Source organism: Cynocephalus volans, chromosome 4 (genome assembly GCF_027409185.1).
Source record: "Cynocephalus volans isolate mCynVol1 chromosome 4, mCynVol1.pri, whole genome shotgun sequence".
NCBI lineage: Eukaryota > Metazoa > Chordata > Mammalia > Dermoptera > Cynocephalidae > Cynocephalus > Cynocephalus volans.
In genome coordinates, this window is record NC_084463.1 from 53,949,531 (window position 1) to 53,977,366 (window position 27,836).

The 27,836-nt window shown below is 38.4% G+C and overlaps 1 protein-coding gene and 1 pseudogene across 1 annotated transcript in view; one reads left to right on the plus strand and one right to left on the minus strand.

Moving 5' to 3' along the window:
* The window catches only part of LOC134376141 (zinc finger protein 260-like), a 34,339-nt gene extending 6,651 nt beyond the window's left edge, over positions 1–27,688 (minus strand). The window contains exon 1 of the mRNA XM_063094801.1: positions 27,667–27,688. Coding sequence (XP_062950871.1) covers positions 27,667–27,681 — 15 coding nt within the window. The 5' untranslated portion in view covers positions 27,682–27,688. The remainder of the gene's footprint in view (positions 1–27,666) is intronic.
* On the plus strand, positions 1,780–2,646 carry LOC134374969 (mitochondrial nicotinamide adenine dinucleotide transporter SLC25A51-like; annotated as a pseudogene).
* Positions 27,689–27,836: the final 148 nt, after the last annotated feature.

Below are 27,836 nucleotides of genomic sequence, written 5' to 3' on the forward strand. Positions count from 1 at the left end.
CTCCCCAAACCACCTTAACACCTTCCCTACATGCACAGCAGTAAAAGAAGTGAATAGTTCCTAGACTTACAGTAAATAGTAAAGAAAACGCCCTTCCTCCTTCCACTTGAGGGGAAAAGGCAAAGAATTTAGAAATATGTCAGAGCACTCAGTTCTTCTTAACTAGGCCTGCCCTCAGGAGAAACTACTTAATCAGAGGCTAGCCTGCTGTGTTACTGTCAGAGCCTAAATGGCCTGGGAGAAGGGAAATACCCAACTCCAACATACTCTATGCTAACCTTCCACATAGACAAATGGAAATATCCAATTCTGGATGCTACAGCCATCCTGTCCCTCCTAAGGGGGATTTAAAAATTAAGAAACTCTTGTGAACTTCACACTCAAAGACATACTCATTAAGAGAAGGAGACTTAATCATAGGACTACAGACACTTCTGCTACGGTCTAAATGTTTGTGTCCCTCCAGAATCAACATGTTAAAATGTAATCCCCAATACACAAGAATCAACAGGTGGACACTTTGGTAGGTGATTAAGTCATGAGGACAAAGCCCTGAAGGGAGGGATTAGTGCCCATATAAAAAAAGCCAAAGCAAACTTCTTTGATTCTTTCACCATGTGAGGACACAGGTCAGGTGCCACCTATGAGGAATGGGCCCTTACCAGACACCAAATTTCCTGGAGCCCTTATCTTGGACTTTCCAGCCTCCAGAAATGATAGGAATAAATTTCCATTGTTTGTATATTGCCCACTATAAGGAATTGTGTTACAGTATCCCAAAGAAGCTGCCACAGCTTCCCCTTCTGCACACCTTATTACTGCCCACCATATTACTGAATTCATATTATAGCAGGTCCTTTTCCCTGGTACATTATGTCTGGCTATAAAGAAAGAAAAAAGAAAGAAATTACAAGGCATTCTAAAACACAAAAAACATAATGTGAAGTGACAGAGAAAAGATCAGAAAAAACACATGGCTAGAATGTTGAAATGACTGGACAGAGAAATTCTTAAAATGCTGATTAGTAGGCTAAGACTTCAAATGAATAAATTAAAAAGAATTCAACAACAGATGGGCAATGTAAACAGAGAAAAAGAAGTCCTAAGAAAGAAACATAAATACCACAGTTCAAAAACATTGTAACAGAAATGAAAAATGTCAGGGCCAGCCCTTGGCTCACTTGGGAGAGTGTGGTGCTGATAACACCAAGGCCACGGGTTCAGATCCTATATAGGGATGGCCAGTTGGCTCACTGGCTGAGCGTGGTGCTGACAACACCAAGCCAAGGGTTAAGATCCCCTTACCAGTCATCTTTAAAAAAAAAAAGTACATGCTCATTAACAAGAGAAAACAGAATCATATAAAATGCTCAATTAATACACAAAAAGCTGAAAAGGAGTGAAAGACAAAAGTAAGAGCAAAGAAACAAGGGAAATAAATAGAAAACTGTAATATGGTACATAGCAATCCAACTATATCAGTAATCACACAGAACATCAATGATCAAAAGAACCAGTTAAAAAACAGGGATTGTAAAACCACATCAAAATACAAGACCCAATTGTATGTTGTCTACAAGAAACCAACACTAAACATTAAGACACATATAGACTCACAGTCCTGCAGGACACCCCTGGTGATGGGAAATCCAGTTATCAAAATTGATTCCAGAAGAGAATCTAACAGACCAGTAGCAAGGGAAGAAATTGAGAAAGTATTAAAAAACTATTATCCCCCAAAACACCAGATCCAGATTATGTTACAGGTTAAAAGAAATCATGAAGAAGAAAGATCTTAAGCAACGTGATGAGTTTAGGAGCTCAATCCTAACATCTTCAGAACAAGATACAACACCTTGCAATGTTAGTGAAATGAAGCACTATTAGTATGGCTGCTGTGCAGCTTTGAACAATGTAGCAATTACGTTCCTGACCCAAAAGTTCTGCTTTTTCCAACAGATGTATGGAGTCAAAACCCGAGACACAATACCTCAGGTTGAGAAGAGATGGATTTTGAAACTTGTATCACGGAATACTTCCCACATTAAAGCAGAAGACAATGATGCTGGTGCTTATGTTTGGTCTGTATGAGGATTTATCTTGCCTTCTCCATGAGCACGAGTGCTCAATGGCAGTATGTGCAGGGACAACAGAGTCAATTTTCACTCCAATGGAAAGAGTTCAGACACTGCTTCAATACCACAATCATCATGAAGAATTTACAAATGCTTATTGGACTATAAAGGCACTGAAATGCCATGGAACAGGAGAGTATTATAGAAGCTTCATGTCTAGTCTTTGTTATTGGTTCAGCAATGTCCTCTCTTTTGGCCTTTGACATTCAATTAGGGAGCATGTGCCTACTGCAATGACTCATGGTGCCACTCGGCCATTAACTGTTATCTGTGGAGGTCTACTGGTTGCCATGTCAAGATTCCTTGTTTTTCCAATTATTGTTGTAAAAACTCATGTATAGTATCAGGTTGGTGGAAAATTTCAGTCTTTCCCAATGTTTTAAAGAAAATGGCTACAGTGCAACAGAAAACTGACAAATCTTTTCAGAGGTGCCCACCTGAACTACCATCAGTTCGTCATCTCTTGGGGGCATAATCAGTATGACATGAGTTCTTGTTAAAGCTTATATAGAAAGAAAATCAGCAGTCCAGGGCCACTTATCAACTGAATAGATCTTCTAAGAAGAATGCAGTTGGATTTATTCCTAATTGGCCAAATACAAGTTGATATCATAATTCCAGGCCACAGTGAAATAAGTTGATTTCATAACCCCAGGGCAGAGCTGTTTTCCTTAAGCAACAATGACAACAGAGTAAAAGTTTTCAACAGCAAATTTTAAAGTTTTCTTTTGTTTTGTTATCATTACCCAAGAGCTTTAGGCTAACTGCCTGATAAATAGCTGTCCATCTAATGGCCTTTGACAAGAATCTAATAGCTAAAATATGGTACTTTTCCTCAAAATGTCTCTAAACCTTAGGTATTGAAACATAAGTGAGCAACGTGAGCCAAAAAAAAAAAAAAAAAAAAAATGTCTCTTAGGGCCCCAGGACTTCTCAGGCTTACTATACTTCACTTCTCTGCTCTCAGAAACAACTGCAAAAGGTGGGCTTCATTAAACTGAGGCCTATTCATGGTAAAACAGAGAACAGAGAAGAAAAGCAGCTTATCAGGTACAGGCTTTTCATGATAAATTACCTGCAGTATGTTTGAAATTAAGCACCTGTTGGTGTAATCACTATGCTATTTCTCTTTAGACACGGTACAATCAAGCAGCTAATGAAAGTTTCCATTTTGCTTTCTAGGTTTAAAAATTTTCCATTTAATTCTGAATGTGACCTTAAGCCCTTCTAAAATGTCCTTATGTTAATTTTACTCATGGCATCACCAAAATATGAAGAGTCAAATTTTGTTGTAGGTGTTTCATCCTGTTAAGAAGTTTCATATAAATTGTACATGGATCAAAGTGTTTATCTTGGTTTCTTTGAATTTTTGGTGCCAACTTAGCAAAGGACCTTGGGTTGGTTTTGCCTTGACTAGCAGTTTCTTATATTCAAGTGTCCTGTTCTCTTGAAATTCTCCTTTAAGAAATAAAACAAACTCTTCCATAATATGTTATTTTGAAAGTCTATTAATGCAATCCCAGATTTTTTTCTGATTTCTAAGGCTTATGGGAGGTGGGGCACATGGAGGAGAAAAGAAATAAGCTCAGGATAGCCTTTGCCTCGTGGTGTCAGCTGCCTTTTATTTTACTCTTGGAAACAGAAACTTCTTTAGAATTTTCACATTGTAGGAACTCAATTTCACCATGGTGTCACTAAAACAGTAAGAAGTTCTGAGAGCATAGGATCTAAATGAAGACATATTAAGGGTTATTTTGAATTCTAGAAGTTGGTAATAGCCAGATAGCATACTTACCCTTACTTAACAGACAAAAATATATATGTCAAACAGATTGAAAAATATTACAATATTTTTTTCCAGATGAATAAAGCAAAATGTCTCGTACACCAACTGAATAACTAATGAAATATAATAAATACTCCAGGGACTGGCTGGTTAGCTCAGCTGGTTAGAGCACAGAGCTATAACACCAAGGTCAAGGGTTTGAGTACCCATGCTGGCAAGCTGCCAAAATAAAAAAAAATTGGGAGCTGGCCCATGGCTCACGGGAGATTGTGGTGCTGATAACACCCAGGCCACTGGTTCAGATCCCTATATAGGGACGGCCAGTTAGCTCACCTGGGAGAGTGTGGTGTTGATAATGCCTAGGCCACTGGTCATAGCCGGTTAGCTCATTTGGGAGAACATGGTGCTGAAAACACCAAGTCAAGGGTTAAGATCTCCTTACTGGTCATTTTTTTTTTAAAAAGAAAAGCAATGTTCCAGAAAAGTGGTTTATGAATCTTTTTAATAACCTCATCTGTAAATATTATGTACTTAAGATTGCTTTCCAGCATCTGACATGACACAGTAGGTAGGTCTTTTATCTTCCTCAGTAATTGCATGTGAATATGTACACATACTGACCAAAATAAAAGCAGGGAGTAAGTTGGTAGTTTACTTGAGGTTTCTAGGCAGAAAGTACAAAAAAACTGTTTACTTCTAAATGCGGTATGGCTGAGTGGATAAAGTGAACATCCCTCTCCAACTGTAGAGGATTAGGAAGAACACATATTAAGCATTAGCCAAGCGGTAATGTAGCTAAATAGCACTACAGTAGCTTTGTTTGAAAATAACATTGTGCTGGATATCACAATTTAATTTAGAGATCAAGGTGCAGATGTAAGGATTTCAGAAAAAAATAATGTGACACCAAATCAATGTGAGTAGCGTTATTCAGCCTGTTGAATAGGGTCAAGATTTGAAAGGAGCTGAGGTTCTGAAATGAATAAAAAAGGCACTGGGTTCCTGACCCCTTTGTTCATGTCTGTGACCCTGGGCACACGGGCATGTCCCAGTACTCAACAAAGAGCTGTAAGCCTGCCTGGGGTTAAGTCTTTGATGGAGTTTGGATGTGCTGTCCACTCTAAAACTCATGTGGAAATTTGATCTCCAATGTGGCAGTGTTGGAAACTGATTGAGTCATGGGGGTGGATCCCTCATGAATGGATTAATGCTCTCCCTGGGGGAGGGGGGATTAATGAGTGAGTTCTTGCTCTGTTAGTTCCTGCAAGAGCTTGTTGCTTAAAAAGACCATGGCACCTTCTCTCTCTCTTGCTTCCTCTCACCATGTGATCTACTTGTACCCACCAGCTGCTTGCCACTTTTCTGCCATGAGTAGAAACAGCCTGAGGCCCATGCCAGATGCAGCTGTCCCAGAATCATAAGCTAAATAAACCTCTCTTCTTTATAAATTACCCAGTTTCAGGTATTCTGTTATAGCAACACAAAATGGACTAAAAGAGTCTTGGTCCTGAGAATGGACTTTATTGGGCCTTTGGTGCTATGGGGTTTGCTTTTGTCTTCATACTCCATGCAGGTGATGGAAATCTCAGTTCTTATACACTTTTGTAAAATACAAATGAAGTGAGAATTCTAAGGGGAATACTTTGATTTCCGCTGTCTCAAACATGCGGTGTTTAAAAAAACATTAATATTTTTAATGGCTTTAACTTGTGCTGTTCATTTCTTTGTCATGTTTTACAACTTTTGTAGACCAGACTGCAAATACATGCCCAGTGATGGTTTTGTGTTGTCTTACAGACTTCTTAAATCTGACCAAAAAGTCAACAGAACTTGTAGCCAATAGCTTTGTTTTGAAATTTAAGTCAAAATGTATTATCAACAACAGAGTCTAACTATTGTTTTTACTTTTGTGGGAACACAGGGGCCTGTTTAGAATAGGGAGTGCACACAGGGCAAAAGCCTTAAGTGCACAGAATCAGAACATTACATGCTTAAAACAGCATATGCTGAAAACAGTGAAGATGTTCTGATTCATTAGTAGGGAATACTAAGGTCATTTCTTGTCCTGTTTACACACTCCTTTCTGTGCTTCTTTTGATACTATATTCAGCTTGTTACATGGCCAAGGTCTCAATACTACAATAAAAGAGGAGACAAGCCTGAGCTCGGGGCTGCATTGACTTTCTCTGTTCTTGCAGGAGTTAACTTGGTGTAGTCCCTCTGGACCTCTCCTTGCTTTCAAGTATTTGGGCTCTGAGTAATCCTTGCATCTCCATCACTGAGAGGATAGGGACAAGCAGTGTCCCATGTGAGGCACTGTACTCCACAGAACAGAGACTGACCTTCCAAAGGGGTATAGGAAGAAAGGACGCATCTGACATACATTCATTCATTCTGGTAAGGAAACATAGACAACTGTGGGGTAGCCAAGGATGTCTATGGGAAGGTCTAATTTAGGTCTTTTCACCCAGAGTTTTCTTTTCTCTTTTACTTTCCTTTCATTGGCACTTCACTATCAACAGAACAAATGCAACATAAATTACAGCTTTAAGGTCTCTTGAAAGCAGCTGGATGTAAAGTAACTGAACTCCAGCTTGTAAAACTATTACTAGTAATTAGACAACAATGTCCTTGGTATCCATGAGAAGGGAATCTTAGAGGACTGAGGATATATTGGTAGATAGTTAAAAAAAATGCTCTTGGTTCCATAAAGGCTTCTCATCTTATAACATGGAATTTATGTAAAATTGCCTTATGGCCAATACAAAGTCCTAAAACCATAGCTAAACTAGAAAAACAGGATGCTCCATCTCCTTCTGCCCCAGATTTCCCCCACAACCACCTCCTTAGATTTGCCTCCCCTCTGGTTTTACTCCTATCATAGAACAATGTTTCCATGAGGGACATCACACAATGTTACATGCCTTTCCTGTCTTCCAAAGTGGAAATCAAGGTACTTGGCTTCCCTTTGCTGTTTATAAGGAATTCCAGAAAAGTAAAATGGAAAATGGCCTCCAAAGTTATTTTACTAAAGGAATAGTAGAATCTATAGCCAATAACTATGATATGATAGCATGTGTTGGGAAAATAGAATAGTTTGGTCAGGGCCCTTGCCTTGGGTCCAGTTGGGTGTGGTTCAGCATCCTTTGTAAGCAAATTTTGTGTGTGTGGAGTTAGTGCACATGTGCGCCAATTCATCTTGTATCTTTTTAGTTTTGTTGCTATTTTGTGTTCTTTAGAGAGGGGAGCAGGGAAGGGGGGAGAGAGAGAGAGAGAGAGGTAGTTTTCGTGAAGCAGGTGGGTGGGCATCGGCCTCAGGCATCCACCCAGCATGGCCATGCTTTCCAACCTATGGCTCCAAGGACCTTTGGCCAGTTACCTAGCTCATAGACCTGTGTGAAAGGGTCTGGTGAACCAGCCTGGCATGTGAAGGGTTCGCGACTCAGTCTGTGAATGGGCTTGAGGGGTCTATGAGCTCCAGACCCAGCCCAAGTGCAAAAATCAGCCCAGTTGGCAGGATTACCAACAGGTAAGAGAGCCCAACAACTAGCATGGTTGCGTAGCTACACAATTGGCATCACGAACAGGATAACAGCACTACAATTGGTGATGTGGACAGGATTCCAGATATTAGCATCAGCCTTAGCAGTAGTGCCACAATTGGCATAGTCGGCAGGATTCCAGATATTAGCCTTAGCCCTGGCACCACAGCATGAGACTAGAAAGTCCTTGTTAAAATCATATTAACAACAGCTCAATACAGTGTTTGGCTTCAGGAATTTTATGATGCCACCACCACTATTTCAATGGAAAATTTAAATAACTACACTCCTGTAGGTATAGATATGCTGGTAGAAGGGGCTTATCTTAATCCTCAGGATCAAGTTAGACTTCAGCCTCAGGTGTTTGCTCAGATCTCCCAAGCAGCTGTTAAAGCATGCAATAAAATTCCAGAAACAAATACCCCTACCTGGTTCTTCTGCCACTGTTAGACAAAGGCCTACCAAACCTTACATAGATTTTGTTAATAGACTTCAAGATGCTATCTCTACACAAGTAGGTAATATTCAACTGGGAACTTGTCATTGTGTACTAGACTTTGCAAATGCTTTTTTCTCTTGGCTGATAGCCAAGATCAGCTTGCCTTTGCTTAGGAAGAAAAACAATGAACTTTTCAAGTGTTGTTTCAAGGTTATCTGCATAGCTCAACTATCCGTCATGGTTTGGTGGCTGGGGACCTTGCCAAGTGGACTAGGCTCAGTATGATTACAATGCTTCATTATTCTGATGGTTTGTCAGCCACCTCTCCATAGGGCATCCTCTCCTGCAAAGAAGGGGGGCCTGAGCACATTCATCACATCTCCCTATCAAACTGTTTACAGTAGTCCCCTATAAAGGAAATAAAATTGAGATCTTCATAGAGATCTACTTTGCCTATTGCCTGCAGTGACTAATTTAACAACCTTTTAGATGACTGGTGTACATGCAAATTCCTTGGGACCTGGCCTGCCCTAGGGGAGTTGTACTAGGTACTACCAGGAACATCACACTTGGCTTGGAGAGAAAAATGGCTCAAGTTCTCAAGACAGCCTATCTCCAGATAAGCTAAGCATATCTATCGATTATTTAGGTGAACAGGTTATGTTTTGGGTGCTTGGCCAGTTCCTGGAGGATAAACTTTCATTAAGTCATGCAGATGCAGTTTGAATGTTGCTACTTTTGTTATCAACTCCTTTAAAAATCATGAAAGGTGAAGGACTTGGTTTACAGATTGGATTCTTAAAGCAAATGTACTGCACATGGCCTGGTTTTCCAAAGCCTTTCAGTTTCAAATATTGACCTTGCAAAGGACAGGAAATTTTCCTCAGGCTATAAAATCTCTGGTGTAAGATAAAGATTTGTAACACAGCAAGGTTGCTGGCTCAAAGACAGACAAGTTATTAATTGATATGTAAAGTTACCAAAAAGCTGCTGGAGGGTAAAGGAATGTTTGCTAAATCAAGCCTTTGTTAGTGGATCACTTAATTGTCTAATAGAGTGTCATCTGATTTGTTTTTACTGAATGTTACCAGCTTCTATTGTAAAAACTTGTTAAACTGTACTTAGCAAACCCCCACCTATGTCTCTTCCTGTAACTTCTTGGTCTGGAGAATAAATGCAGGAAGAGAACCCCAATTCGTGGTTAATTTCCCAAATGGAAGAAATGCCTCACGCTTGAGGAAGTTCTGGGATATTAACCCCTTCCTGGGCCTTTCACTGCTCAAAAGAGATGGGCTTTGAGTAATCTTTGGCAGCTCCATCATGCAGGGGAACAGGGGTGACAAATCTGTGGGAGGCAAAGCAACAGATTTATCCATAACAGAGGACTTAATTTTAGATGAGGCTGGACAAATAAAAAAATTGTTTCTACAGAAATATGGGGGCCTTTGCCTAATGGTTCAGCAGGAGTTATTTTAGGAAGATCTAGTTATTTTAGTCAAAGAATTCAAATAATACCAGGACTTATTGATTCAGGCTATACTGGACAAATTAAAATTATGGTTATTAGTTTAGGATATCATGTCATTCTCATAGGAATTCATATTGCTCAATTAATATTAATACTATTTACTACCCCTGAACATATAAATAAAGAGAGGAACAATGGGTTTTGGTAGTACTAAAGCTTATTGGGTTACAAAGATAAATTATGGACAACTCCTCCTTACTCTCACCATAAATCAAAAAATAATAACAGGGTTTAATTGATTCAGAAACATATATTACTATAATTGCTTCCAAAGATTGGATTCCCTCCTGGAAAACTTGTTCCTCTTTCATGACTGTATCTGAATTGGGAGGAACACAGACCCCACACCAAGGTAAATATTCTTTAAAATATATGGGACCTGAAGGAAAATTGCCATTATTGTGCCTTTCATATTGGATCTCCCTATTAGTTTATGGGGGAGAAATTTACTTACACAATGGGATGTTTACATAGGCAATTCCCCTCCAAATTTATCATGTAGGCCACTGCCAAACTCCTGCTACTCAAACTACAATGGATTACTGGACCCCCTGCTTGGGTGGAGCAATAGCCTCTTAAAGGGGAAAAATTACAACAAGCTCATCTTCTAATACAAGAACAATTACAAGCAAGACATACTGAGTGAGCCCTTATACAGTTCATGGAATACTACTATTTCTTGCATCCCCCCCAAATCAGGGAAATGAATAGTTTTACATGATCTCTGACAAGTTAATGCATGAATTGTGCCAATGGGAGTATTACAACCTGGGTTCCCTAACCCAGCACTTATTCCAAGAGAACATCATCTTATTATTATAGACCTAAAAAAAAAAAAAAAAAAAAATATATATATATATATATATATATATATATATATATATATATATATATACATACACACACATACACACACACACACACACACACACACACACATACATATTTACCATTCCTTTACATGAGGATGATAAAGAAAAATTTGCATTTTCCCTTCCCAGCACTAATGCTGGGGCTTCTTTACAAAGATATTAATGGAAAGTTCTTCCCCAAGGAATGACCAACAGTCCTAGTATTTGTTAGGATTTTTTGGATTGTTGTTTGTGCCCTACCCAAATCGCTTTTCCTGATGCATTAATTTATCATTATATGGATGATATTCTTGTTGCCCATACAAATTCGAATATACTGTCTCAAATCTACTTACATATCTTAACTCATACAAAAGAAATAGGGCTTCAAATAGCTCCTTAAAAAATTCAGAAAATAGAACCATGGAAATACTTAGGTTATGTTATTACACAAAGATCTATTCACCTACAATGAATTTCTTTATCTATCAAAAATCAATTAACCCTTAATGATTTACAAAAAGTTCTTTTTTGTATTAATTGGCTTTGACCTTCTATGGGAATTCCTACATATCAGTTACAAAACTTACATTTAATACTCTTAAAGGAGATACTGATCTCTCCTCACTACATGTCCTCTTCCCCCATGTGAAAAAGGAATTCCAACAGATTGAACTTTGGTTAAGTTCATGACAGCTCGATCACATTACTCCAGAGGAACCTATTCATTTCACTGTCCTATACATGGCACATAGCCCTACTGGGCTGATATGCCAATTTCTTCTGAATACAGAAGTTGTCACCTACTTCTATTCCGATTCCTGATGCTTTAACTATATTTATAGATGGCTCTAAAGTCAGATAAAGGATCTGTTATCTGACATGAACAGGGTTCTTGGAAACATTTCCTTTCTCTTCATTATAGTTCCACACAACAAGCTGAACTAGCAGCTGCTATTGCAGCTCTACATTTTCGTCATCAACCACTCAATATAGTTGCTGATTCTGATTACGTAGTTGATACTTTGCAAGTTATTCAAGATGCTTTGATTCACAATGGAAATGGTGCTAGTCTCTTTAAAATGTTTAGACAATTACAAAAATTGATTCAATACAGAAATGATCCTTTCTTTGTAACACATATCAGATCTCAACCTGGGTTGCTAGGTCCTCTTACAAAAGGTAATAACCAAACTGATAAATTAGTAATGTACATAAATGCTATACAAAAAGCTATGGCTTCTCATCAATTTTTTCATCAAGGTGCTAAACACTGGTTCATTCCTTTCAAATTCCTTGCTGACAAGATCAAGAAATCATTTGTGCCTGTCCAGATTGTCAAAAAAAAAAACAATTTTCACGGGTGACATTAATCCTCATAGGTTAAAAGGAAATGGAATTTGGCACATGGATGTTACTCATTTTGACACTTTTGGGAGACAAATATTTACATGTCACTGTAGACACTTAATTGGGATTTATCCATGCTATTACACAAACAGGAGAAACTATAAAACATATCCAAAAACATCTTTTTTCTTCCATTACCCCTATGGGAGTTCCAACAAAATTAAAATTGATATTAGACCTGCATACACCTCTAAAGCTTTTCAAATGTTTTATAATGTATGGAATATTAAGCATGTTACAGAAATCACTTATAACCCCACTGGCCAAGCCATTCTAGGAAGAGCTAATGGCCTTGTTAAATCACATTTACATAAAAGGTGGGGGGGAATATGCAGGGAAATTTCACACGGCAAGTACAATTAATGAAAGCATTATATACCTTAAATTTTTTGTATTGTAATTCACAATATTTGACAGTAGTGAATCAACACTTTACCCTCCCTCCCAACCCAATGTAAGGCCTAAACCTTTGGTTTTTTATTGACATCCCTTACAAGGGCCACAATGATTGGGCCCTGTTATTAACATGGGGAAGAGGGTATGCTTCTGTTTTGTCTTTGGGTGCCTGCTAAGGCCATTTGTCCGTATCATGCGGCACCAAATGGGACCAAATCCAATCCCCAAATTACAGAATCTGGCAGTACAGCCACCTCCAGGAATGCTGAACAAAAGGAAGTGGAAGATGGGCCATTGGCCTCTACCATGCTTTCTTCTGGACCAACTTGGGGTGATTTTAAAAAGCTTACCACACAAGCATAAAATACATGGGAAGTTGCTGGAATGCTCAAGACATCTGAAAATTTATTCTTGGCCATGCTTGCTCATGTAGCTATAAATTCCGAAGGTCCAAAGGTAACATGTCTTCTCATAATATATTGGCTCCTCTGTTTTATCCAACCTTCTGTAAGCATAACAACATTTATTGGACCCATGTCCTGAATCCTCTTGTTTTTGACTTGATTACATGGGAAGATACGAAGCCTCATTTATCATTCAATGACACAATATACACAAGAGGAAACTGGCTCCTCCTTTCTGGCCCTTTACAAGATTGTGGAATAAATTGTAATAAAGGGGGCTATCATAGTGGATGGCATAAACTTCTTTATGATCGGTGTTTTCTTACTGAAAAATTACCTTTATGTGTTGTAAATAATTTCACTGCTAGCCATTTCCATATCCCTTTCAACCTCAATGGTATATTGTAAAAGACCCTAATCGTGCTTTAGCTGTAAAACATCAAATATTAATTTCCACAGCAGGAGTAGGTGGAAATTCTATAATGGGCCAAACCCATCCTAAACCCAATATCCCTGTATGTTCTCATCCTTGGATTTCTATTGGAGACAGTCAAGACCTTAAATGGATTTCTTGCCACTCTACTAATTTTACAGAAAACATAGTTTAATAATTAGACTTTAGATAATTAGGGTCCATGTGATTTATTGATATTGGATTGTAATACCACCTGGAATTATACTCTTCCTTTTAATTATTCTGGTCAGGCACCTCAATGGAATCCTGGTTTGGCGGGTCACCTTTTGAGGGTATGCTATAATCAATATTATACTCCCATAAAAATATCTATTTGGCATTTAGCCACTCCATTTTTCTCTTGTGTTATCTGACAAGGGGAATTTCAAAGAAATAAAAACTTATGTTGGATAGCTAATGATACCATTAATTCAGTAATGATGTGCACCTCTTGACCATATATATTTGCAATTTCCTCTCAAGCACCTGTTATTTCTATCACTAATTTTACTTCTTCTAAACGGTCTTATATTCAAGGATTCAGTATTATTCTCCCTGCCAATTCTACTTGGTTTACTCCTTGCATTACACACTTTAATATTTCTAATCTTAATATTTCTCGTGTGTTTATATTAGAACAAAGAGCAGAAGCATGGTTGCCAATTAATCTTGCTCATGAATGGATGGGAAATTCTGCTTTGGAAAGGATAATTTCTGCTTTGGAGCAAGTTCATCCTAAACAGCTTCCTGGTGTTCTTGTTGCTTCTATTGTAGCAGCTACTGCTACAGCTGCCACAGCTGCACCTGCTATAGTTGCTTTATCTCATCTATCCAAACAGCACAGAAAATGAATGGATATTTTCAAAATGTAACTTCTGAACTTCTAGCACAAACAGAACAAAAAAATCTGACAGAGACTTGCCTTAGAGGCAGCAGTGTCTTGGCTTGGTGAACATCAACAAGCACTCTGGACATGAAATCAACTTAATTGTGATGCTAGATTTCATTCCTTGTGAATAACTTCTCTTCCTTTCAGTTCTTCTTGGGAGAATGTTCAAAAGTTAGTACATGGAGCTTTTCACTCTTACATGGAGATATTAATAACCTCAAAAATAAACTTCAAAGACAATGCTTCAACTCCAAAAAGAAGCTCAAAATGCCACTATTAATCATTTAAATGATTGGGCTCATTGGCTCAATCCTACCAATTGGTTTTCAGGACTTAACATCAGAATATGCATTACTGCTGGAACAGGTATATTATTTTTCCTGTGTTTTCTTGCAGTGTTGAAGGCATTATACTACCTTTTCCATAGGACTCTCTGCAGAAGCCATGATGACTCTACTACAAAAGAATCCTTAACTCTTGACTCCTGAACCTGCTGCAAACATTTCTATAGATTTAACTTTTGCTTAAACAAAAAAGATGTGGGAACACAGGGGCCCATTTAAAATAGGGAGTGTACATAGAGCAAGAGCCTTAAGTGCACAGAATCAGAACATTATGTGCTGAAAACAGCACATGCTGAAAACAGTGATGATGCTCTGATTCATTAGTAGGGAATACGGAAGTCATTTCTTGCCCTGTTCACACATTCCTTTCTGTAATTCTTTTGATACTGTACTCAGCTTGTTACATGGCCAAGGTCTTGATACTACAATAAAAGAAGAGACAAACCTGAGCTGGGGGCTGCACTAACTCTCTCCTTTCTTGTGGGAGTTAGCTTGCTATTGTCCCTCTGGGCCTCTCACTGCTTTCATATAATTGTGCTCTGAGTAATCCTTGCACCTCCGTCACTGAGAGGATAATGACAATCTTCAGTGTGAACGAATACGGTAGTAATTTTGAAAAGGTAAACATGATTGAATAAAGACCTGAAAAGCTTTAAAAATGGCCTTTCTGTTACATGTGCAGCACAGACCACTCATGAGTGCAAGGCACTTCTGATCTTGTGTCCTACACTTCATGTCTGATGCCACCAGAAATATGTTATGAGTTCTGTATTTAACACACTTATGGTGGTATGAGCCCTTAGGACAGCACCACAGAGTAAATGCAAACTTTATTGGGTGGCAAATTTGTGTCTTATTTCATTAGGGATTGAGGACAACACTGATGTTTGTGTCTAAATAGCTGATATTTGTTTTAACGTGGTTGGCTAAGTAATCACCTGGTATATATTGTGAACTGTGCAATAAAACAGAATTGTTTATATATAGTTATCTTTGGATACCTGAAATTCATAAGCTCAGTGGCAATATGGAGTATAAGGCTGTGCAAACATGAAAGAAAACAGTGGGTAGCAGATTTGTGAAATGGGAGCTAAAGGGCCTACTTCACATAAAGCCAATCATTTTGATCTAACACTGGTTCCAGTGCAGAAGTACTGTAGTGAGAGGCATATGCGGCCATGAAATGAAGGCAAGACAGGAGACTAGATTTGAAGAAAGGGTAAGCACCCAGGATTGGTTCTTCTTAAATTAAAATATGCTTGTTTTCTCATGCGTAAATAAATGCACATCAAAGATTTGAACAATCTCTAAATCCAAGAACTTTTAGTTTTTAATGCTGTCTTTTTACTTAATGAAATTGAGCAGGTTCCCCATTTGAATGAAGCCCCCTCTCAAAGTTTTAGTGGAAGTAAGCTGTGGCCTTGGTCTCTCAAGTTAACAGTGATTCAGGGTCTAGCCAGTTAGCTCAGGTGGTTAGAGCGTGTTGTAACACCAAGGGCAAGTGTTCAGATCCCCCTACCAGGCAGCTGTGAAAAAATAAAATAAAATAAAACTAATATTTAGGATTTGGGAAGTGAACTCTCCAAATAAGGAGTTAGATTTTACAACTACCAATTGAGGAAGGGAGTATAAAGAAGGCAACTGCACAAGATGGGCTGTTACCTAAGTTAGAATAACCATAGAACAGAGTCAGTAAGTTCCCCAGATAGAAGACTTTATCTCCTTTTTAAACTTCAAATGCTTGATTATACATATTTGTGGTGTGCACAGTTATATTTCAATATCTGTATACAATGTGTGATGATCAAATCAGGGTAATTAGCATATTCATCAGTGCAAAAAATCATTTCTTCGTGATGAGGACACTCAATTTCCTCTCTTCTAGCCACTTGGTAACATACAGTAAATTATTGTTGATTCCACATGCCTAGATCAATTGCACACCAATAGAAGTTATTTTCCCTATCTGTTTTTTATCCACTAACCAGTTTCTCACTATCTCTCCTCCCCCTTCCCCTGTCCTGCCTATAGTAACTACAGTTCTGCTTTTTCCTTCTGAATGTTCAGCTTGTTATGTTTAATTTTTTTCTTGGGTCCCACTTATAAGAACATGCAGTATTTCTGTGTCTGTGCCTCGATTATTTCATTTAACATAATTTTCTCCATTTGTGACCTTACAAGTGAAGTGAGTTTCTTGTGGGCAGCACATACTAGGGTCTGTTTTTTAAATCCATTCGGCCAGTCTATATCTTTTAAGTGGGGGATTCAATCCATTTACATTCAGTGTTGTTATTGAAAAGTATTGCCTTACTTCTGTCAATTTATTTATTTTTATATGGTTGCTTTTTATATCTTTTGTTTCTTTCCCCCCCCTTTTATTGTTTGTGTTTGCTGTTTGGTGGTTTTTTTGTAGTGATAAGATACAGTTTCTTATCAAAATGGTGATTATTGTTCTTTTAATTCCAGATGAAGGACTCTTCTGAGGATTTCTTGTAGGACTGGTATTGTGGTGGTGAGTTTTTCCAGTGTTTGTCTGCAAAAGATTCTATTTCTCCTTCATTTCTGAAGGATAGCTTTGCTGAGTATAGTATTCTTGGCTGGCAGTTCTTTTGGTTTAGTACCTTGAACACATTATCCCATTCTCTCCTGATCTATAATGTTTCTGCTGAGAAATCTGCTGTTAATCTGATAGGGATTCCCTTTGAGATGACTTGATGCTTTTCTATTGCCATTTTTAGAATTCTGTCTTTGACTTTTGACAATTTGAATACAATGTGTCTCAGAGAGGACATTTTTGGGTTGAATCTGTTTGGGAATCTTTGAGGCTCTTGGATTTGGAAAGCCAAACCTATCCCAATACTTGGGAAGTTTTCATCTATTATTTTGTTAAATAGGGTTTTGATGTCTTTTTCTCTTTCTTCCCCTTTGAGGACACACATAGCTTAGATGTATATATGCTTAAGGTTGTCACATAGACCTCATAAGGTTTCCTCATTTTTAAAAAATTATTTTTCTTTTCTTTTCTTTTTTTTTTTTTTTTTGCCTCGATTATTTTAAAAAGCCTGTCTTCAAGTCCAGAAATTCTTTCTTCAGCTTGTTCTAGCCCTTGGTGGTTTTTTTTTTTTTTTTTTTTTTTTACTTCACTGAGTTTTTCAGGTCCAAGTTTCTGCTTTCCTCCCACCCCCCAAGATATCTATCTCTTGTTGAATTCCTCCTTCAGATTTTTGGGTTATTTTTCTGATTTCATTGTGCTATCTACCTGAAAATTTTGCATCTCATTGAGTTCCCTTAAGATTACTGTTTGGGATTCCCTTTCAGTCATTTCATAGTTTTCCTCTTCTTCAAGGTTGGTACTAGAGAATTACTGTATTCCTCTGGGGATGACACACATATATATATGTATATATTTTTTTATATTTCTATCTCTACATTGATGTCTGGACATCTGGGGAAGCAGGTCCTTCTTTTAATCACTATTGTGGGTCACTATGGGTAAGATCTCTGTGGTAGCTTTCAAGGGGAAAGACTCCTTCTGATAGATGTGCTCTATAGCAACAACTGGGTAGGGTGTTTGAAGTTTGGTTTCTGGATAGACACAATAGTGTAGTCTCCATGTGATTTCTTCAACTGTATTCAGTGTCAAAGTTGTGTGTGTGTCTCCATGGCCTAGGTGCTGGGGCACTCAGCTGTTCACTGGAGTGACAATGGGCTGGGTCATGAGGGTCATGGTGAGGACATGGGTGAGACATGCCAGTCCTTGGCTGGAGTGACCCTGAATGGGCTTGCTGGCAACTTGAGCAGACTCTTTTGTCACTGGTAGATGAACTGAGGTGTTTGGAAGCTCCTCAGCTTAAAAGGGCAACCCTAGGTGGGATTTCTTGGCGACTAGAACTTTGGACTTTGAGGGAGACAAATGAGGTACTCAGGAGCTCCTCAGCTAGAGTGGGCAACTCAGTGGAGTTAGTAAGGCTTTGTGCTGGGCTCTGTGCCCCTAAAGGAGGTGTTGGGGCACTCTGTACGTCCACAAATGAAGTGGGCAACATAGGGCAAGGTCACTGGGGCTGAGGGGTGAACCCTCTGTCCCCAAGAGAGATGCTGGTATGCTCTGCAATTTCACCATTGATGTGGGCCACTCTGGGTGAGGGCATAGCACTTTTGGGCAAGACCATTTGGCCCCAAGATGAATGCTGGATCATTCTGCAGCTCATCAGCTGGAGTGGGTCACTATGGATAAGGTCTCTGGAGTCATGGGTGGGACCCTGTGCCCCCAAAAGAGATGCTTGGGTCCAATGCAGCTGTCCAACTGGAGTGGCCACTCTGGGTGAAGCAACAGTGGTGTGGGTGGGACCCTGTGTCCCTGAGAGATGCTGGGTCTCTGCAGCTCCTAGCCAGCATGGACCACTCTGGGCAAGGTCGCTGTAATCATGGTAGAACTCTGTGACCACAAGACAGGCACTGGGTCATTCTGAAACTCCTCAGTGGGGGTAGGCTGTTCCACGCAAGGTTGCTGGGGCTGTGGGCAGGCTGCTGTGACCCCCAAGAGAAATGCTGGGTTGCTCTGCAGTCTACAACAGGGTAAGGTAGGCATGAGTGGTACTGGAGCTGCAGGTAGAGCTCTGTGCCTCCATGAGGGGAATGCAGACTGTCCATAACTTCCACACAAGAGTGTGTGGCTCTGGGCAGGACTGCTGGGACTGAGGAGGGACACAGCACCATTGTGAGATGCACAGATGCTTCACTGAGGAGAGCAGCATGGCCACCAGTGACAGAAGACTCTGACTGGTTGGGTCTCAGGCTCTGAAAAGTTTGCAACCCTGTTCCCTTAAGAAGATTCTGACTTTCTCTGCAGCCCTCTCTGTGGTGGTACACAGACCTGCACACACTCACTGGTACTTCAGGTGTGGGTCTGTACCCTCAAGAGAGTCACGCAAGGCCTCTACAGCTTCCCCACTGGGGTGTGCAGATCTGTGCAGGTCCAGTGGAGCCATAGAGTAACTCAGCATGGTTGTGAAAGTTGCAACAGTGCTTTATTGAAAAGGGTGGGGCCACCAGTAATGGCAGAAAGCCTGGCTGGTTGGCTGTCAGGCTCTGCAAAGTGTGCACACTGACCCCGTCTGTCTTAAGGGTCACCCCTTGCTGCACAGGACCACCTCTTTCCAGAGTGCAAGATGCCACATGGACTCAGATGCCTGCAACCTGGCATGATGATGGGTTTCAGGGCTGTAGAAACACTGTGCCTATGGTTCCCAGGGCAAAATGCCCAAACATGCTGGCTTCATTCCCAAAATGGCAACTGCAGCAGCAGCCTGGGACCAGGCCAGGGGTGCAGGTGGGGTTCTGGTGACTCACTGTAAAACTCCCTCCCTGGATCAATGCAGTCTCTTGGGTTTATTAAAATTTGTGGGATGCAGCAAAAGCAGTGCTTTGAAGGAAACTATGGCATTGAATGCACCTACTAGAAAATAAGAAATATGTAAAATTAATCACTTATCTTTCCATCTTTATAAACTAGGAAAAAGAAGAGCAAATTAAATCCAAAGGAAACAGAAGAAAAAAATAACGAAAATTAGAGCAGAAACCAATAAAATTAAAAATAGGAAATCAAGAGAGAAAATCAGCAACAGCAATAAGGCTGATTCTTTAAAAACATCAATAAAACTGATAAACCTATAGCAAGGTAAGCCAAAAAGATAAAGACAGAGGACAGAAAGTAGTACTATCACAAAGGAAGAGAGGACATGACTACACATCCTGCAGACATTAAAAAAGTAATAAAGAAATACTATGAACAACTCTCTGTGCACACTTTTGATAACTAGAGAAATGGACCAATCCCTAGGAAGACACAATTTATCAAAACATATAAGAAAAAATACACAATTAGATTAGGTCTTTATCTGTTATGAAAATTGAGTAAATAAATAATAATCTTCAAAACAGAAAGCACCCAGTCTAGATGTGTTCACCGGGGAATTCAAAGAACGATTTAAGGAAGAAATTATACCAATTCCATAAACCTATTTTAAAGAATAGAGTATGGGATACTTCTTTACTTATTCTAAAAGGACAGAATACCAATACCAAAACCAGACAAAGATATGACAAGAATAGAAAACTATGAACCATTATCTCCCATAAGCTACATGCAGAAATTATCAACAAAATATTAGCATACCTTAACCAACAATGCAAAAAAATAATTATGCAACAGGACCAAGTGGGATTTATCCCAGACAGACAAGGCTGTTGCAACATTTGAAAATCAATTAATGTAATACATCACATTAACACTAAAAAGGAAAAAAATCACATAATTATATCAACAGATACAGAAAAATCATTTGACAAAATACGACACCATTCATCATAAAAATCCTCAGTAAACTATAAAACTATAAAATACAAAGGAAATTTACAACTTGATAAAGACTATCTACAGGAAAATATAGCTAACATCATCTTTAATGGTGGGAAACTGAAAGCTTTTCCACAAAATCAGGAACAAGGCAAGAGTGTGCCCTGTCACCACCACTCCTTTCAACATTGTACTAAAAGAACTGGCTAACACACTAAGACAAGAAATTGAATAAAAATAAACAGATTGTGAATAAATAAAGTTGTCTTTGCAGATGACATGATCCTGTAGAAAATCCAAGTAAATGGTGCGGATGATAAAACACCTGGAATTAATAAGTGATTATGGCAAGATTGCAGGAGTAAGGCAAATATACAAAAGTCAATCACTTTTCCATACACCAGCAATGATCAAATAGAATTTGAAATGAAACAAATAATCCTAAATGCATCAGTGCTCCAAAAATGAAATAGTTGCAAATCATATATCTGATAAAAAATAATAATAATACTCAGAATACATAAAAAAAAAAAACTCATACAACTCAATAACCAAATAACCTAACTCAAAAATGGGAAAAGGACTTGAATAAACATTTCTCCAGAGATGATATATAAATGGGTAACAAGCATATGAAAACATGCTTAATATCCTCAATCACTAGAGAAATGTAAATCAACACCAAAATCAAATACCACTTTACACCCAATGGAAAATAAATGTGGGCAAAATTGGAACATTTACACGCTACTGGTGAGAACGTAAAATGGTGCAGCAACTACAAAAAATAGTACAGCAGCTTTTCAAACATTTAAAAATAAGATTACCATATGATCCAGAAATCCAACCTTTATGTATATATCCAAAACAACTGATAGCAGGGTCTTGAAGAGGTATTCTCATATCCATATTCACAGCTGAATTATTCATATAACCAAGAGGTGGAAGCAACCCAAATGTCTATCAACCAATGAGTGAATAAACAAAATGTGGTATAAACATACAAAGGAATATTATTCAGCCTTAAAAAGAGGAAATCTTGATGTGCTATAACATGGGCCCTCAAAGGCAATATGCAAAGTGAAATAAGCCACAAAATGACAAATATTGTATGGTCCAAGTAGTATCAGTCCAATTCATAGAAACACTATGTAGAATGGTGGTTGCCAGAAGCAGGGAGGAGACAGAAATTGAGAATTGTCATTCAATGGGGTTAGAGTTTCAGTTTTTCAAGACAAAAAAGTTCTGTACATCTGCTGCACAACACTGTATACAAATAAACTTAACACTATTTAAAGGTGAAGAAAAGGTTAAGAAGAAAAATATTGTTATGTGGTTTTCACTATAATTTTCAAAAAAGTAAATTATTTTATAAAATTATTTTAAAACTCAATAGACCCAAACTAAAATATTTTTTAAAAAAAACCAAAATATTTGATTAACCAAAAAGAAGTTAGGAAAGAAAAAACAGGGAACCAAAAGGAAGATGAGACAAATAGAAAATAAGAGCAAAATGGAATACCTATATTTAGTCACTAGTTTATTAATTAAAAATTAACAATTTACGTGGAATTTTACTAAATATTTTACTTAATGTATAGTCAGATTTGATAGGTTAGACCCAACAATACACTATCCACAGAGATATACTTTAAATACAAAGACATGTACAGAGTGGGGGGGCGGGAAGAAAGATACATTACAGACACACTAATTATAAATGGCTTAAGTGGAGATACAAATACTAGCAGAAAAAAAAAAAAAAAAAACAAAAAAACAAAAACCCACCTCGGTACAAAACATATTACCAGAAATAAAGAGAGCATTTTAAAAGAATAAAAGTATCATATGTGAAGATGATATAATAATTACAAACGTCCCTGTGCCTAAACACAGTTCCTAATGTACAGTCATGCATCACGTAATGACTGACATTCTAAGAGATACGTCATTGAGCGGTCTTGTCATTGTGTGAACATTAGAGTGCACTTACACAACCTTAGATGGTACAGCCTACTTCACACCTAAGCTATGTAATATAGACTGTTGCTCCAATCACTGTCATATGTGTGGTCTGTTGCTGACTGAAACATCATTTTGTGACACAACTACTCCTGAAACAAAAAAGCAACAAAACTAAAGTGGGAAATTGACAAATCTGCAACCACAGTGGGAGAACTAATACTCCTCTCTCAGTAACTAATGGAACAGCAAGATAAAAGTCAGTAAGACTACTGATCTAAGAGACAAAAATCTTGACCTGCTTGATATTTATACAGCACAATGTAGAGCAGTCATCAAGACAGAGCATACGTTGAACTATAAAACAAGTCTCAACAATGAAATCTTACAATGCATGTTCTGACTACAATGAAGTTAAATTAAAAACCAATAACAAGGGCCGAGCCTGTGGCGCACTAGGGAGAGTGCGGCGCTGGGAGCGCACGATGCTCCCGCTGCGGGTTCGGATCCTATATAGGAATGGCCGGTGCGCTCACTGGCTGAGTGTCGGTCACAAAAAAGACAAAAAAATAAAAATAAAAAAACAATAACAACAAAAATCCAGAAAAGACTCAGATATGTGAAAATTGAATGATATACTTCAGAATAACCTGTGAGTAAAAGAAGTATTCACAAAATAATTTGGAATATACTTAAACATATTGTAACAATGATATTTCTGGCAGATTAAAGGTGGCCACAACTTCCTTCCTACTCCCATCCCTGTGATAAAAACAGATTTCTGAGTAAAGCTAACAAAAGTGGGTGGGCTGCCACATACACAGAAGGAACTGGAAATTCTTTTTCATGATCTGGTGATGTCACTGAGGTTCCCACAAGCCTCTGCACAGTCCACTAGGAACCAACTGAGGTTTCCATCGTTTCCTAGGGAGTCAGTCCTGCTGCCTGTAGACCAGGACCTGATGGTTAGCATTGGTCCCTACCCAGTAACAGCACGTGACATTCTGCGTCTCCTTTAAATCCTGATTTCACAACCTGACACATGTGGAATGAATGGGGAAATTTGAGTGTGGGTGAAGCTGTTGATGATATCAATAATTAGCTTTAACTTTTTCAATTTGGTTAAGGATATTGTGGTTATAGAACCCATATGTAGTTTTTACTGTGTATTCTAAAGCATGAAAAATCAAGTCTCTATTCTACTTTAAATTTATCAATCAAGAAATTAACATGGTAACTTTCACTGAATCTATTAAATAGATGTTTATTCTCACCCAATATGCTAACCTGTGAGTCTTCAATGGATTACGTTACTCAGTTGGAAACATTGCTCTAGTGTATACCCCATAATGGAATAAAATAACAGAGTCACAGGGTAGTTGCACTCCATAATCTTTATTCTAATCTATATCCAGTGACTGATAATTTTTTGCCCAAACTCACAAGTTCCATTCACTCATCCATCTATCAAATCTTTAGTTATTTTTTTGCGAGACAGACATCATCTATGTCTTTTCTTCCCTGGTTACTGCCACAATCTAGGCAAGGAACTTCACAAAGTGGTGTCTCAGAGCTGCCGCTACTAACACTTCTCCCCAAGCAGGAAAATGACGCACTTGAGTCATCCAGGTTGATGTGGACTTAAGTGTGGGATGTGTATGAAAGAAACATTAAATTTGGGGGTGGACAGATGGGGCATGTAAGAGGCTGGACACTTGACCAAGAACTATCCCTGGTTTTCTATTGTCCTAAAGTATGGCCTGCTTTGCTCCATATCCTGTGTCTTCTCTGATCCTGTAATTTCCCCTCAGTGACTCTATTCTGCAGATCCAGAACTCAGCCTTAATCTTCCCAGAGCCAACTTCTGAATTGAGAATCTAAAAATAATTGATATTTTTCTGTTCAATCTAGATGCCTTTTATTTATTTCTGTTGCCAAACGGCCCTGGCTAGCACCTCCTGTACAATAATGAATAGATGTGGAGAGAGTAGATATACTGAATTTGATACTGATCTCAAGAAATAAATATGCAAGCTTTCACCATTAGAGATGATGTTAGCTGTGCATTTCTTACATGCCCTGTATAAGTTCAGAATGTTCCCTTCTACTCCTCCTTTGTTGAGTCTTTTCATCATGAATGAAAGGTGAATTTTGTCAAATATTTTTTCTGCATCTATTAAAATGAGTGTTAATTATCGTATTGATATGCTGTATCATATTAAATGAGTTTTGACTGTTAACCAGCCTTGTATTTCTGGTATGAATCCTACTTGGTCACAGAGGATGGATTTTTTTTTTCTTGTATTTTGTTGAAGATTTTTGCATCTATATTCATAAGCCATATTGGTCAAAATGTTTCTTTCCTTGTGATGTCTTTGATGGTTTCGCTATCACAGTAGTACTGGCCTCATAAAATGAATTGGGAAGTGTCTCTACTGCTAGTTTTGGAGATTTGAAAAGAACTGATACTAAATCTTCTCCAAACGTTTGGTAGAATTCACCCTCAACATGGGCTTATCTTCCTGTTCTAAATTCAATCATATTACTAGTTTAATGCAAATCAAGTAAATATTTATGTGAAGGCAAAGATTGTCAGACTTCATTTAAAAACAAAAACAAAAAACAAGAGACTCAACAATATGCTATCCAGAGATGTGGTTTAAATCCAAAGACACTGATTGAAAGTAAAAATATAAAAAAATATATACAAACTCTAGTAATAAAAAGGTCAAGTGAAAGCAGGGACACACATTACCACCTGCATGATCACAGCAGTACTTTCCAAAATGGCCAAAAGGAGGAAACAGCCCACGTGACCTCCTGTGTACAAGTGGATAGACAAAAGGTGGTCTATATGTATCACAGAATACTATTGAGCTTTAAAAAGTAAGGAAAAAAACTGACAAGGATGAACCTTGAAGCCACTATGCTACATGAAATAGGCCCATTACAAGGGGACAAACATGGTATGATTCCACTTACATGAGGTTCCTATGGTAGAGAAATTCATAGAGACAGAAAGTGGGGTAGAGGGGAGTAGGGATTTAGTGTGTGAAGAATACAGAATTTGGGGAAAATGAAAAAAAAATTCTGTAGATGGATAGTGGTGATGGCTGCAAATTAATGTGAATAAACTTAATACCACTAAACTGTAACCTTAAAAATGATTAAAGTGTCAAATTTTACGTTATGTATATTTTATCAGAATAAAAAAGTTTTTAACTGTTAACTAGTTTTAATAATACATAATTCATAGATATGATTGATGCATAAATCTATACTTCCCTACTAATTTTAAGTGATTAGGTGAAATAATAGAATTAAATACAATCTTTAAAAGTGTTTGAAAACATGACTAGCCGTTTTTGAGCTAGAAACATACAATTTTTGAGGGGCTGGCCCGTGGCTCACTCGGGAGAGTGTGGTGCTGATAACACCAAGGCCACGGGTTCGGATCCTATATAGGGATGGCTGGTTTGCTCACTGGCTGAGCGTGGTGCTGACAACACCAAGCCAAGGGTTGAGATCCCCTTACTGGTCATCTTTAAAAAAAAAAAGAAGAAAGAAAGAAACATACAATTTTCTATTAGTATAAACTACTGATAAAATCAGGGAAATATGTATGAGCAAAAGGTACAAACGATTAAAAACTGTGCTCCCTGTTTTTATTCTGTATCTTTCTCTTGACTCTTGTTCAAATGTATCCCACAAACTCCTGCATGTTTCTCCCACTGACTCCTATGACTGTCACCACAGCTGCTGGCTGGTAGCACAGCGGAGGAGGGACCAAACCTCATCAATGAGCAAACACACCCTTAAGGTTTTGCCAAGAGTGACATTTCCAATGTAAAAAGAAAGTTACTGTGTCTATTTTTGAGCATCAACAGTTCCTCCTCCTTTGCAGGCACTGTGCATATGCATTAGAATAAAAATTTACAAACACAGAAACAAAAATAGTAGGACATGATACCAGAGGAAATTAGAACTGAGAAAAGGAAAAGACCAGGAAAAATCCCCCTTTGGTTGTTTGGGTCAAGACTACTTGGTAGTAATACCATGTATGAGCATACTTCAAAAAGTTTGTGGAAAAATAAAACTAAAACATGACAGAAATCTTTTCCTAAACTTTTTGAAGTACCCTCATTATGGGGAAAAATGGACAGTGTGGTTTCATTTTGGATTTGTGGGGCTTGATGTGGCACATCGAGTTGACCGTGTGTTGCAAAGGCTGGAAAGAGCTGAAAGCTTGGAGAGATGCAGGTAGGAGAGTCAAACCACAGAAAGTCACATCAAGTCAAGGAGAACTTCAGAGTGGAACGGAACAAAAGGGAACACATGGATGAGTTGTTTTAAGAAGAAAAATAAAGCAGAATTCAGGGGATAAAGAGAAGAAACCATCAGCAAGGTCATGTCTAAAACAGAGAACAATTTCCATGGAAAAATCATGAATAATAATTTCAAATATGGCAGAAGATTCAAAGAAGGTAATGCACATAAATCTTTGGACAATAAATACTTGGTGAACTTCTGAAGAAGTGAACAAAGATCACATTGAGGAGAGTACAGTACAAATGAGCAATGAAAATATCCATCAGAAAGTATAACTTTGCACTGCCTGGTACAATCCATATATACAGAACAGCTGAGAGAAAGTATGGAGAGTTATGTAAGAACCTGCAGTAGATTCTGTCCTCCACACATCCCAGGCTGTATCCATGCATCAAGTGGGGACTTTCAAAGTCTGTCTGGAACCACACTATTTTAGTAACTCCAGAGAAACCTTATTAGCTGATGTGTGATTTAATCCTAGGTAACCATTACCACTGCAGAATGCTGAGTGTATTTCCAGGTTGGTAGTGAAACGCTGTCCACTACACCGTGCATGTGACCAGAAAAGACTGCTTCAAACTTCACATCCCATGAGGATGCAGCGCGTTCTCCTCTTTGGGTCATTTTGAATCATGTGACAATGCATCTTTTTGCTGTGGTGTCGGAAAGACTAGAGACCAACTTGCACTCAACTTAGATGGCTCTAAGGTCTTGTAACCTGCCTGTATCAACATGTGAACTTTACCTTGTCTATGTATATTTCTCTGATGCTGAATTTTGTTTCTTTTAATTTCACCATGTTAATGAACCCTCATGAGGCTCCTAAAATACAAAAAACTTACCAGAGATGTACTCATTTCCTGTGCTCTTGTAAACACTAGAGGACTCTGGAGTTACAGCTGGAAGAGAAGGTGAACGGAGACAGTCTTGAGAGAAACGGTGAGGCTTGCTCCACCCCCATCCCCGTGTATCCCCCAACATCCCCCCTAAGACCCCCACCATCCCACGATAA